The sequence below is a fragment of the Melanotaenia boesemani genome, chromosome 17 (genome assembly GCF_017639745.1).
Source record: "Melanotaenia boesemani isolate fMelBoe1 chromosome 17, fMelBoe1.pri, whole genome shotgun sequence".
NCBI lineage: Eukaryota > Metazoa > Chordata > Actinopteri > Atheriniformes > Melanotaeniidae > Melanotaenia > Melanotaenia boesemani.
The window spans coordinates 14406913-14419362 of NC_055698.1; the positions used below are offsets into that span (position 1 = coordinate 14406913).

General features: G+C 38.1%; 1 protein-coding gene across 1 annotated transcript in view; it reads right to left on the reverse strand.

Annotated features, from left to right (window-relative positions):
- rapgef5a (Rap guanine nucleotide exchange factor (GEF) 5a) overlaps positions 1-11919 on the reverse strand; it is a 52021-nt gene extending 40102 nt beyond the window's left edge. The window contains exons 1-3 of the mRNA XM_042011920.1: positions 11373-11919; positions 2900-2950; positions 99-205 (exon numbers count right to left, since the gene is read on the reverse strand). Of these exons, the coding sequence (XP_041867854.1) occupies positions 99-205; positions 2900-2950; positions 11373-11516 (302 nt within the window). The 5' untranslated portion in view covers positions 11517-11919. The remainder of the gene's footprint in view (positions 1-98; positions 206-2899; positions 2951-11372) is intronic.
- Positions 11920-12450: the final 531 nt, after the last annotated feature.

Sequence of the window (12450 nt, forward strand, 5' to 3'; positions counted from 1 at the left end):
AAAGGGCTCAAGGGTGACTGGGGAGTCAGTGTGCATGCTTCACTGGACTTATCGATTCAGCCTTGCACACAGACACAAACGGACAGAAAGAAGTGTACCGTATGATTCTGGCCAGGTGGATCTTGTCTTTAGCTGGGTATGGCCCATGAGAGAGGAAGGCATTCCTCACAGCCCGACCAGCACATGGAAAACTCTGGGAGCAAGACTGACACACATATACAGAAAAATGAGCAAGCACAATTATTCCAAATTTATATTTTAAAATAGCATAATTCTTATCTCAGTATTGGTTCACACATGTGAGATTGTATAGGGCTAATGTGGTTACATGCAGCTGTCATTGACCAGCTCACAAGGACGGCTCGATTTCTTTTCCCCTGAGAAACAAAACATTGACTGAGTCTTCGCACTCTGCAGTAGTCCTTCTAGAGATGCCAATCTTAAATGTCACTGTATTTCAATTAGATTGTTTTCATTGTTGTCTGTTCTTCGCTGTTTGTTACTGTACATGCTACAGAGCAGAGTCTGCTGCATCATCAATGAAGCTACAACATATAAACAATCACATCAAATAGTTGCTATTAAACCCAACCATAAACTGCTCTTTTCTTCTGTAAAACAGCTCTGTGGTAGCTGTATGCAGGATTTCATGAAGGACAGTCAATAGGTTGAGCACATGTTAGCTTACCAATTCCATGCATTTACGTGAAACTATTAACTCCTGAATTTCTGTATATTCTGCATGTTGTCTTTGTGATGTTTTCTGTACAATAAAGCTCTGTTCAAACATATGGATCAAGTTTCCTAAAAAGCAGTAAAATTATAAGTTCTAAAACTGTTTCTAAGACCAAACTTTAATCTTCAGAAAATGGTACCACAAAATATGTAACCAGGAACTCCTCCTATTTTTTGCTTTATTTCCTGCAATATAAAATGACGTTGGCAATGAGGAAATGAATGCATGCTAAGGTACTAGTTGGTTAACAGTCAACAGAACAGTGCAATATTTAGGGCAACACCCCTATCCATTCCCACTGACCATTTTATTTGGCCTCATCATGATCTCTTCTTCTACATGCATAAAGCTGTTTATAATGTCATTCATTTTTTGCTAGATTTGAAATTGTGTACTTAACCCTCAGGGCACCTTTAGGGACCAAACATGTACTTTCTGTTTCATCAGTTCAATATCTTGTTCAGTTTAAAGGCTAACTGTATGAAACTTGGCTGGGATTTTTCTTTTATTATGTTCATAATTGCACAATATTTTGTTTTTGTAAGATGTATAGAACAGGATATATGTACAGGACAGACACTCTTCGCATTCAGGACCAATTTGGTCCCACTGACTCCCATTAAAACCACATATTTTGAATAAACTGTTATCCTGACAAATGATAATGTTTTTCTCAAAAATACCTAATAAATATAAGCCTGTACCTTCAACAGGGAGAACAGGTTTTAGGTGGAATTACCTCCCAAAACCACCAGGTGCACCAGAGGTTAATTACTATACATATGCTTAGGTCTGAAATTGTTCATAAGGTCTGATGTAAAAAAGTCAAATAAAAATATTCATATTTCAGATTTTTATGACATTTTTATGAGGGGTACCATGTAGGTTTTTTTTAAGGTGATGAGGGTGTTAAATAAGGAACTCTAATACATTTTTGCCAGTAAGAAACTAAATTAGTGAACAAACCTGTTTTCCACCCCCAATCTTAGCTATGAACCATTGCTGACACTCAGTTGCATAGAAGAACATGGATTCATCACAACTATACAGATATAAGAAGAAACAGCAAAGAAGAGCGTTTTTAATAAAATCTGAATTAGTCTCAGTTCTGAATGAACAGATCAGTGTCTCAAAACTTTTCACTGCATTGTAAATATTAGTTGATGTGCCTTAAACAGAACTGTAGCAGCAGAAAGCCCGACTCTGGAACCACTATGCAAATATTAGTAAAACATACTGTAAGTTCTGTATATGTTGCGCAGGTACGTGAGGGTGTAAAAGGATCCAACAGTCTATGAATGTCTGCACAATGACTCATTCATTTAAATCAGATATGCTAGAGCAGGAAAACATTGAAAACCTGCAGATTTTGTTTGAATATAAGTGTTTGTTGTGTCCACTGACTTCCACGTCTGTGGAAATATGATGCCGTCACATGACTGCGACAGGGAAGCAACTAAATGATGTCGTGAGTGCCTTTCAAACAAAAGAGCCAAAGTTTGGCCCAACTTGCAAAACCAGCCCTCAAACTTGATTTCACCCCTAGAAGCCCAAATAACCTGCATGGTTTAACTGACTGGTATTAATGTTAATCAGAATTAATGTAGTAAAATGTTTATAGTAAATATTTTCCTGGGGAATTTACTGTAATAATAATTTTAAAAGGCTAGTTTAAATCTTCACACCTGAATAAAGATGAAGTTTAGTGCTTCTATTTCCAAACATCCCACTATGCGGCTGCTCATGGACATGTTTCTGAATTATTTGGCACATGTGGTTGTAAAATAAGCAGCTCCCATATATTGATTTTTTTATTTTTAGGTTTTATTTCTTCAGCTCAAGTTTTTAGTGCTGAAAGAAAGTAAATTATATGAGATTTTTAATCCCTTAGGCTTTCTGCAGAGTGCAGTCCTAAAATATTTCCCAAACCACATTATAGTGATGTATGACAAAATAAGCCCGTGTGTGCTTGCGTGTGTGTGTGTGTGTAGGTGGTGAGACTAGCTTGTAAAAGGCCCATGGTAATATCACCGCTGAGGTCATCTGTATTGAGGATAAACAAACATTTATCTTTATGTTTTGTTTTTTTTTTTGTTTTGCAGCAAAACTAAAGGGATGACATCACAGATAAGCATGTGTGTGTGCATGTATGCACCTCCTTACCTTGTGTACTGTAGGTCCGGTGCTTGGTCCAGGGATCGTGTCAGGTGATTGCTGTTAAAACAAAACACAAGCCATCAGAACCAACTCATACACACTGACACACCGAGTAAACACGCTGAACAAACATGACTGAGATGAGAAAGACCAGCTTTATCCTTTCAAAACCATCACTCTGTTTCTGTTTGACCTCACCTCTGCTAATACTCACATTAGTTCTTCAACAAGTGTGTACACCTGTTACTGTGTCAGACTTTCACTGAATTTAAAAAACTATTTATTGTTATATGATTCTCTGGTCTGCATGGTTTCATAATCATTTAAACACTAATCATGACAGCAGGAATAAAACATTTATCTACTTATTCCTCAATAATACAATTCAACTCTAAAGTACAATCATTGCATTAAACAGCAAAATATTTCTTCATCAGACTCAACCCCATTTCTACTTTAGGAAATAAGCTGTTAATCTTTATAGACTGTTATTGTTCAGCAAGATGCCGCTATGTTGAATCTCTAAAAATAAAATAGATCTAAAATTATGGTAAGGCTTAGTTTAAATACTAAAATATGCTTTTTTGAGCTGTAAGCAACATTATGTAGCTTTATTGTTATGAAAACCACCTATAATGTAAACCTACTTTTCCATTAAAAAAAGGTCAAAATGCCACCTATTGGATCAAACCAGGTTTACTTTGTTTGTATACTGACATTAAACGTGGCTTTAATATGAGTTAAGTTTTGTAATGTTGCACCAATTACTATATTTCATAGTGCAATACATTTACTATACTTACATATCATAAAATAGCATATACATAAATATGCGGTCATTTCCAGGCCTGCATTTCTTTTGAAACAGTCAAAATGAGTCCTAAATATGTCCAGTTATCAAGCAACATGTCGCTGGTCAAGTAAATGTGGAGCCTTTGAGAAGAGTAAACACAAACTATGCCAATCTGTCGAATGCCTGCTAAGCTGACCGTGTCACTAAATGAATCCACTCTGCTCTTATTTGCTCTCCTGCTTAAAAAAAACTTTTATATGTTTGGCATTCTTCCTTAAAATAACAAAACAAAACATAAATTTATGAACATATTTGAAGCCTTTAATAATGTGGTTTATAAATCCCAAACAGAATGCAAGAATGACAATAAAAAAAAAAAGGTCCACTAATAACTTAACAGTGATTTAAGAAAATAAATATAATTATTCCATAAATTATTTTTCTGACTCACAAAGAAAAACCTTTATATTTCTTACGGAACTGATCACCTCCTGAAGATTTTTTTAAGCTTATGACACTTCTTCACACAACATTAAAAGGTGTTGTAAAAGGTGACTAAAAGAAAAAAAGATGGATGTCATAGGGTAAAATCTCTAACAGAACTGATGTAAACCAGTTTTCATATCAGCCTTTTTTTCACTGACACACCTTTATCATTACTGGCATCATGAAGTGCTGATAAAAGATTAAATATGCTCCCAACTGCCAAGTCAAGTAGCTGGCTTGTCAGTTTCTTATAAAGGACTGCTTAACCTATACACAGGAAATTAGACATCTTCCTTGGCAGCCATTCCAACACTGAGGCTACATGCAGAAGTCAAAAATTCATTTCAATATGTATCATCGATGGCAAGGTGGAAGAAATGGTAAAGGCAAGAAATAGAGACTAAAATGTAGTAGAGTCATCAATATGCAAATGAGAAATATAGGAAAGTTATGACTGAAAAAGAACATAACAATAAAAAAGAGCATATTTAGATTTTTTTTAAAGAAACTAAATGCTCTGGTTTACTAACACTATGGTCAACAGACCATTCCACATACTGGCAGCTTGTACAGTCATTGCACCAAACCAGCCTGACAACTTTGATTGGCTCGGCTGGAAAGGCTACAGGTAAACATGTTTTAACATGATTGAAGCCAGATGCATTCTAACAATGAAACATGAGCTCTCTGATTTATCCTACTGCAAAGGTAAAATGTTCTAGCTGATTAATAAAATTGAGCTTTCTGACTTAATATTTTGTTTGAATAAGGAGAATGTAAAAAAAAAAAAAATTAAAATTAAATTTTCCATCAAGGTCGGAAAGATTAAGTTACCAGTATAGCACCTTTCAACGCAGTTTTTTGGTTGCACAAGAGTCAAATCAAGAGGATAACTAGATTCATGATCTATAATTTACCCTTAACTCTATTAGTTAGAAGAACAGAAAGCTATCCAACCAAAATGATAGATAATCAAAATACACAAGACAACATCACTTGTAGTTGCTATAGTGTTAGACATAATCAGATACTGGTATCTTCTTTAGAAACACTGAGTTAATACCTCTTCACATAAAGTAAAGACTTGTTACGAAGACAATCGCATTGCCAGTGTTCATTAAAAAGAGACGGATGAGAAGCTCCTGCAATAGGAGTGCAACTGGTTTGTAAGCTCAGTCAGTGAAATAGGATCACTGAAAGAGTTGTGGGTTTGATTCCCTCTGGAAAACCATCACAGAAAGCTGAGCCTGTGATAAAAAATTGTTGTTGCCCTTCAACTCTCACCTTCTGGCTATAACACACCACCAGATTATGACAGACAAAGATTCAGTGGGCTCAAATGATCAAATAAAAAGCACTGTAGCGACCGTGAATGAAAACTGCAGATGAAGAAAAAATGAGATGAGATGCGAGAAAGACAGAACGGAGGAAGGCTGAACAGTTCAAAATAGTCTATGAATACATGACAATGAATATGACAGATGGAGAGAAAAGATGAGGTGGCAATAAGCATCGAGACCATTTCAGTTATAAACATGAAAGAGAAGAAGAATGAGCAGAACAAAGACAGAGAGGAAGAGAAATCCTCAGCTGGGGCTTTGAGTTCCAAGAAAACAAAATAGATGTAGATCAGTGTGGGTGATCCCGATTACAGCAATGATACCATCTAGGATTTAACATGCTCACACACACTCACACATAAGCCGATGACAATACAGACAACACAAATGCACACAAAAAAGGAAAAATACTCACAGTTCATAGTTTTCAAGGTCTCACTATATGGGGATATATTATATTCTTTTTTGCTTTCTTTTTGGAAGTTAAGAGTGCACCGATACCGCTCCACCTTAAATGTAAGGTTAAAAACAGAAGTTGCCAACACCTGGCTTTTTTTGTGCAATGTGAAAAAGCAACCCTATCTTAACAGCTCAGGCTCTCTTTCAAGGAGCTAAAGATTATTTCAGCTCTGTGTCTTTGCCATTTCCACTGAGGTCTAAGGTACAGGGTAGATTAGGCAAATGAAGTCAGTTGATAAGTGAACGTCTCTTCTCGCTGGTGTGGTGGAGCTGCTGCGCTGGTCGGCAGAAAACAATAGCAGTTTAACCAAGAAGTCAGCTTCGGCTACATACATTCAAACTCAATGTTAAGACATTGTTCTAGGTTGTGGGTGTTTTATATATATATATATATATATATATTTATTTTGTTTGTTTTCTTGCCTCAGAACCTAGCTGCAAAGATCAAGAGATTTTGTTTGGATTCTTATTTAGTCTCAAGCTTGCTCCACTACCACAGTGTGCACTGAATGCTACATCTCCCCAGCAGACCGAAGCCAGAGATGAAAATCCAATTTGGAAAGAATAATAAGTTCCTGCAGTAAAATTTTAACAGATTTTGCACATTGTGGTGGATATTAAACATAGGATAAATGAGAAGGAAAGGCAATGATATAAAGTTATAAAACAATGGGAATACTTGATCAAACAGACATGGCCCTCTCCCAAAAGGTTCAAAGTAAGTAGTACATCTCTAACAAGAGCTGTGTTTTTTCACATTGAACTGAAAATTTGCAGCTTTGTTACATTTTAATTGTAAAATCTGAGGTGTTTGCCACACAGAGCCAAAACTATAAAATCTGGCCAAATATTTACAGATGAAACTGGAAGTTTCTGATTAGCTAGTGTGTACGAACCATCACACATAACAAGTAATGTGAGATTACTCTAAAACCATACAGTTCCTCTGAATAACAATAAAGCATAAGGCTTGAGATTTAGATATATCAGCTCTTAGAGAATTTCTCCCAAAAAAAAAACAAAAAACAAAAAGGGATCAGTTTCCTGCTGCGAAAAATGCCATTTCAGTGATGATATGCAGTGTTTGGACCAGGGGGTTAAGCAGAGCACACCAGCCAGCCAAGCGTATAGACTAAATAAATCATTTCTGACTCTCACTATCTTCCTCTTTCTTTCTCGTCATTGTTTCGGTCTCTTTATCTCGTCTCCTCATCTCTTTGTCTCCTTGTCTGGTTAGCAGAGATCCCAAGAGGTCTTTGTTTCTCCACCATCATCTCCTCTCACAAACACACTTGGTACACACTCCAGCACCACACGTGTTGCATTTACACAGTATCGCACATCAAGAAAGATTTCTGCTGCTGTGAGTCTTGATATTTGTTTGTTTGTTTCCTTCGCAGAAACACATTTGCCGAAGAGAAGAGAAGAGAAGAGAAGAGGAAGAGAAGAGATGGAGACAGTGTGCATGCTGACACGCTTATCTGTGCAGTGACTTCAAAGTGCATATACAGGGAGTGAGAGAGTACAGGAGAGGCAAGGTCATTATCTTCAAGAAATGGATTACTCTCAGATTAGATTGCTGAGCACAGTGAAGAGCTGTAGCACGGTATGCTTGGCAAGCCCCCTCTCGCACACTCAAACACACATCCGAGCTAAGCTTCTGTCGACTCCTCGACGCACTCATCATACAGTGAAGCCAAAATGGAGACATCAAAGCATCTACAGCTCAACAGATGCATAAAACAAACAAAACATACACACACAGTGCACTGTAAAAAAAAAAATCCGCCAGCTCATGACTTTGGAACCAACACTTATGGTATTTGCTCAAAAACTAATCATAGGAGTTATCCATGAACAGAAAAATAAACTTCCTGTTTTCTCAACAGTTAACTGAATTGCTGACTTCTCACATCTTACAGAAATTGACCCACTGCTGCTACTTATCCTTAACAAACAGGACATTTTTAAAAAGCACAAGCTGACAGCTGACGATCGTAAATTTAGATCTTAAACACGGCTGTCTTTTAAGAAGTGCCTGGTTTAATGAACATATTCCTTATTTTTGGATAAACAGCCTCCAATGTTTATGTCAACGCAGCGTGGCCCAATCCCTTCTTTGTCTGCCTCATGACTGATTTTGCAATTTTATATCTCTGACGATACCGTTGGTAGTCTGGCTTGTTAGACATTCTAGTTGTCTTTAATGGTAGGGGTTATAATTGTAATCGTTTTCTTCTTGTGGTCAGCCATTACAAATGAACTTTTCAACTTTCTCACTGAGTAACTGCCCTTCCAGCATAACATGTACTTCATGTAAACAATCACTGCGGATGGCATTCATATACTTAATATTGTTGCATGCAAGTTGCTCCCCACCCCTCACTCATACTTTCATCTTTTGGATTTTAATCTATAATGCAGTTATAAGAAATATTGCTGGAAGACACAAAAAAAAGCATCCCAAGCCATTGTTTAGCTGCATCTTTATTGCAGAAATTAGATCATCTTCAGAGGAAGATTATATTCTTCTATCCATGACATTATTATGGAGTCAGATAACTTTCACTATAAGTGTGTTTGGTTTTATAACCTCATAAATATAATTAGAACACAACATAAAGTAGTCCAGTGTAAATTTGTTATTATATACCGAGTTTGCAGGTCTAAATGTAGGATGTCTAGGCTTGTTTAAAAGTTTGAATCCGCGAGAAGGCATTACTTAAATAGTGGTCACAGGGTTTATATTTTCATGAAACAAGGAGTTATTCTGATGTGGAAAAATGGGGCACCATCTGGAGAAGACACTATAACATCCTGGGTGTCATTTGCCATAAACTCATTAGAGGAAAGCCAAAATATGGCATGACTAAAATATTCTACAGCGCATATATTCTCTGCCATCAGCATACATTCAGTTTGCTTGAATTACAAATGCAAACTATATACAGACCCACTACAATATCAAAACTGCCAATGGGTGAAGTGATTAACATTGATTATTATATGACATTGAAAAAATCTTCTAAGAGCACTTGAGTTCTCCCAATCCTGCATATTGCTTCAACTCTTATTGCCCACCAGAATATTGTAAAATTAAAAAACACCCCCCTCCACCCCAAGCAGCAGTCTTCTTTAGCAGAACAAGGCAACTCAATATGACAAAAAGCCAAAAGGCAAAAGGATATAAAGATAACAACACAAATCAGACCCACATTTTAACATTCAAGACATAATTGAATAAAAAAGTGCCATAAACTGGTCACTGGTCCAGTTCTAGAGTTTGAAGTTGCTTTGTTATGGCTTTGCTACAGATAAACACAGATATGTATTTGGAGGTAGCAAACTAATGCCATAGGGAAAGAAATAGCTTGCCATCATTTAGAATGGGAAATAAAGCAGAATCATTCTGTATAAAATCTATCACCCCCGACTTTTACTGTATCAGATCGTCTTCCAAGAAGTAAAGACACCATCCCGCTGCCAGACGCCATTGTGTCTGTGTCCAGTGCTTTTGGGATAATAACAACAAATACTACATGGTAACATTACCTGTTAACCAGTAGAATTCAAGATAACTACAACACTATTCACAATGGCTAGAGCTTCATGTACCATGATATGTTTATGCTGGTTCATCCTCTATTTTGGATTATGGCTCAGCCACACCACGGGCAAACACACGTTTATGTTTTATTTCTAACATATAAAATTTACAAAGTTTTAGAAGAACTTTAAAAATTGACATGTCAGAATTCTGATAGAAAAATTAAATAATATGAATCAAGTGTTTCTTTTGCAAACCTTCGACCTTGACAGGGATCCCATGCACGCCGGCAAGTGTGGTAAAAATTGAAAAATAAAATAAATCCAAGACAGTATTCGCTGAGATGAGGCTGCTGGAGGTTGGAACCAAAAGTAAAAGATGGGCCCATTCACCACAACAGTTTCAGTTCACTTCATATGCTGTATGCAAGCATCTAATATAAGGTAATGAGAAACTGTCAGATAAGGCGTCCCCCTCTGAAGGAATTAAATATTTCTATATCAATCTTTAGGAAGCTGTCTTCTGCTGGTATCAACCTCTCTAACATCTTTCTACTTCTTTTTAGAGTTGTGTTTGTGAATGTGTGTGCCAGGTGAAGCATAGGCAACTGCCAGTATCTAGAGAGGGCCCGTCTGCACAGAACAGCCATACCTTTACACTACTTACACACGGCTCATTGCATTCACCCACACAGGAAAACACACACAAGAGATGAGAAAAGAAACATATTCATCCCCTCAATCTTCCCTTCTTTTTATGCTTTCACAGTCTCAAATGCAAATGCAAACAAAAATAATAGGATTGAAATACTTGCCACACAATATCTTCCATAATTGAGCTATTTTCCAAGTTTAATTAAATATTTTATGTGGGCTCATATTAATCATATTAATCGTTTACAGGACACAGTGTGTGAATGTGCAGTTCATTTAAGCGTCGCTTAAAAAAAAATCAGATGCAACATAAACTGTTCTTTTTAGTGGTTCTGTGCGGCTGGTACACTACAAATGTTGCATATTTTTGGCACATCTGGCTCCAGAGGGACTGAAAATCCTGGCACACTGCCTCTGATTCCCACTGAGGGGATCAGGGATGCATTTTTTAAGTGGCAGCCACTGATGAGGAAGATGAGCAGAGCTGACACTTAGACAAGCCATTTGGCTAGTCAGGTGCATTTTTTTCCACATAAAGACACAGAGTCACAGACATTTCAAGCTTAGTTGACCCATCTTTGTAGAAAAAGAACCAAGAGGTCTTAAAATGACCTCAAATTTGCTCAATAAGGAATAAGCATGTTTAACTTTTTTTGTTTACTACAGAACAGACAAGAACCAGGTATAATGAAAATGTCAACACCATGTTATGTCTCAAACTAGACATCTGATCACATGTCACTGGACTCTTACAACGTCAAATGATAATGTACGCCTTTCCCAATACTATGTTTTTTTTATCCCAAAGAAAAATGACTCATAAAAATGACAGAACTTTGTGTACAAACATACAGCTGAACGTCCCACTTCTTAGAGCAGGTGCGTGAGGATTTGATGGTGGTGAGGTGGTGTTGCCTTGACTACAGGAGTGTGAAGGCATGGTGTCCTACAGCTATTCTGGTTATTATGGATGTATCATACAGAACCACTCGCGCGCGATCATATGTACAAGGCTGCCTCTGCGACAGCGATGCTCGTGGCAAAATAAGAACACCTGAGTCGTGACGAGGTTACAAAACGACCTCAGGAGTGCAGAGCGGTGTCAGGAAACCTGGCGGTTAAAAGATAAAACCGCTGCCAACATTCATAAAACACCAAACACGGAAGAACGGACAGTCAGCGGTCGCTTTGAGATACTCACGCTCTTCTTCCGCAGGTGTAGCCCGTGCTTGAGTAGCCCCGGCAGATCCCGGATTTTATGTTTAAGCTGTGCTTGGTCTCGTGCGCTCCTGTTCCATCGCAAGCCCGCGAGCAAGCCGTCCTCTGCGGGCTCTGAGTCCTCCATGGTTCGACCCCTCTCCTTCCTCCTGTGTCTCCTCGAGCTGGTTGCCTGTGCTCCTGGTGTCTTTCTAGAGTATCCTCACAAGGCGCACCGCCGCCTGCGCCCGTTCGCCATTTCCCCCCGCCTCGCGTTCACACTCACCGACCCGCATCTGCAGCCAAACCGCGCGCAACTCGGTTTGGCGAATGTATTCCGCAGCACACGACTCTTCTCCACCCTACGGCTCGCGAGTTCTAGTCCTCGGCAGCAGCCTACTAAACCAGGTTGATGTGCGGATGCGTTTGTTGTCCGGGGAGGGGAGGAGGGGAGGGCGACTACAGGTGCATAGAAACATTGCATCACTTCCACCTTCATTTACTAATGGCTAAGGCGCGACAGAAAAGCTCTAGATAGCTGATAACCATCATTTTCTGTCAACTTCTTTGGTTTGGCAGTGTATTAGTGTCAGGCTATGAGTTGTAAAACAGCACAAAGAATAACAATGTTTGTGGAACGGGAGGGGGAAGAAAAGAAAGATAAGCACACAGCACAAAGTGGGGTTGCGTCACCACATTACCTGGCTCAAATTTCTATAGGCAAACAAAGAGCAACCACAGAGTGTCTAGTTGTCCATTCGTTTTTAGTTTTAAGCTGAATTTGGTCATGATCGTGAGATAATGTTGCAGAGCCAGCAGACAGTTCCAGTTTAACCTGAGGGAGAAGAAAGGTGAGAAACTTGAGGAGTCTTAAACCTGTTGGGTTGCTGAAGGTTAAACGTTGCATTTCTTATGTGGTTAATAAATGCTGTGGATTTTTCATCATGCAATATTTTTTTGCAAGTCAAGTCTCAAGTATTTGACCTATAATCCAACTCAAATTATAATTCTTTGAGCAAGTCAAATGTGAAGTCTGTGACGGCGTGTGCCTGTTATATTGATATCTTTTATTTTGAGTTGTT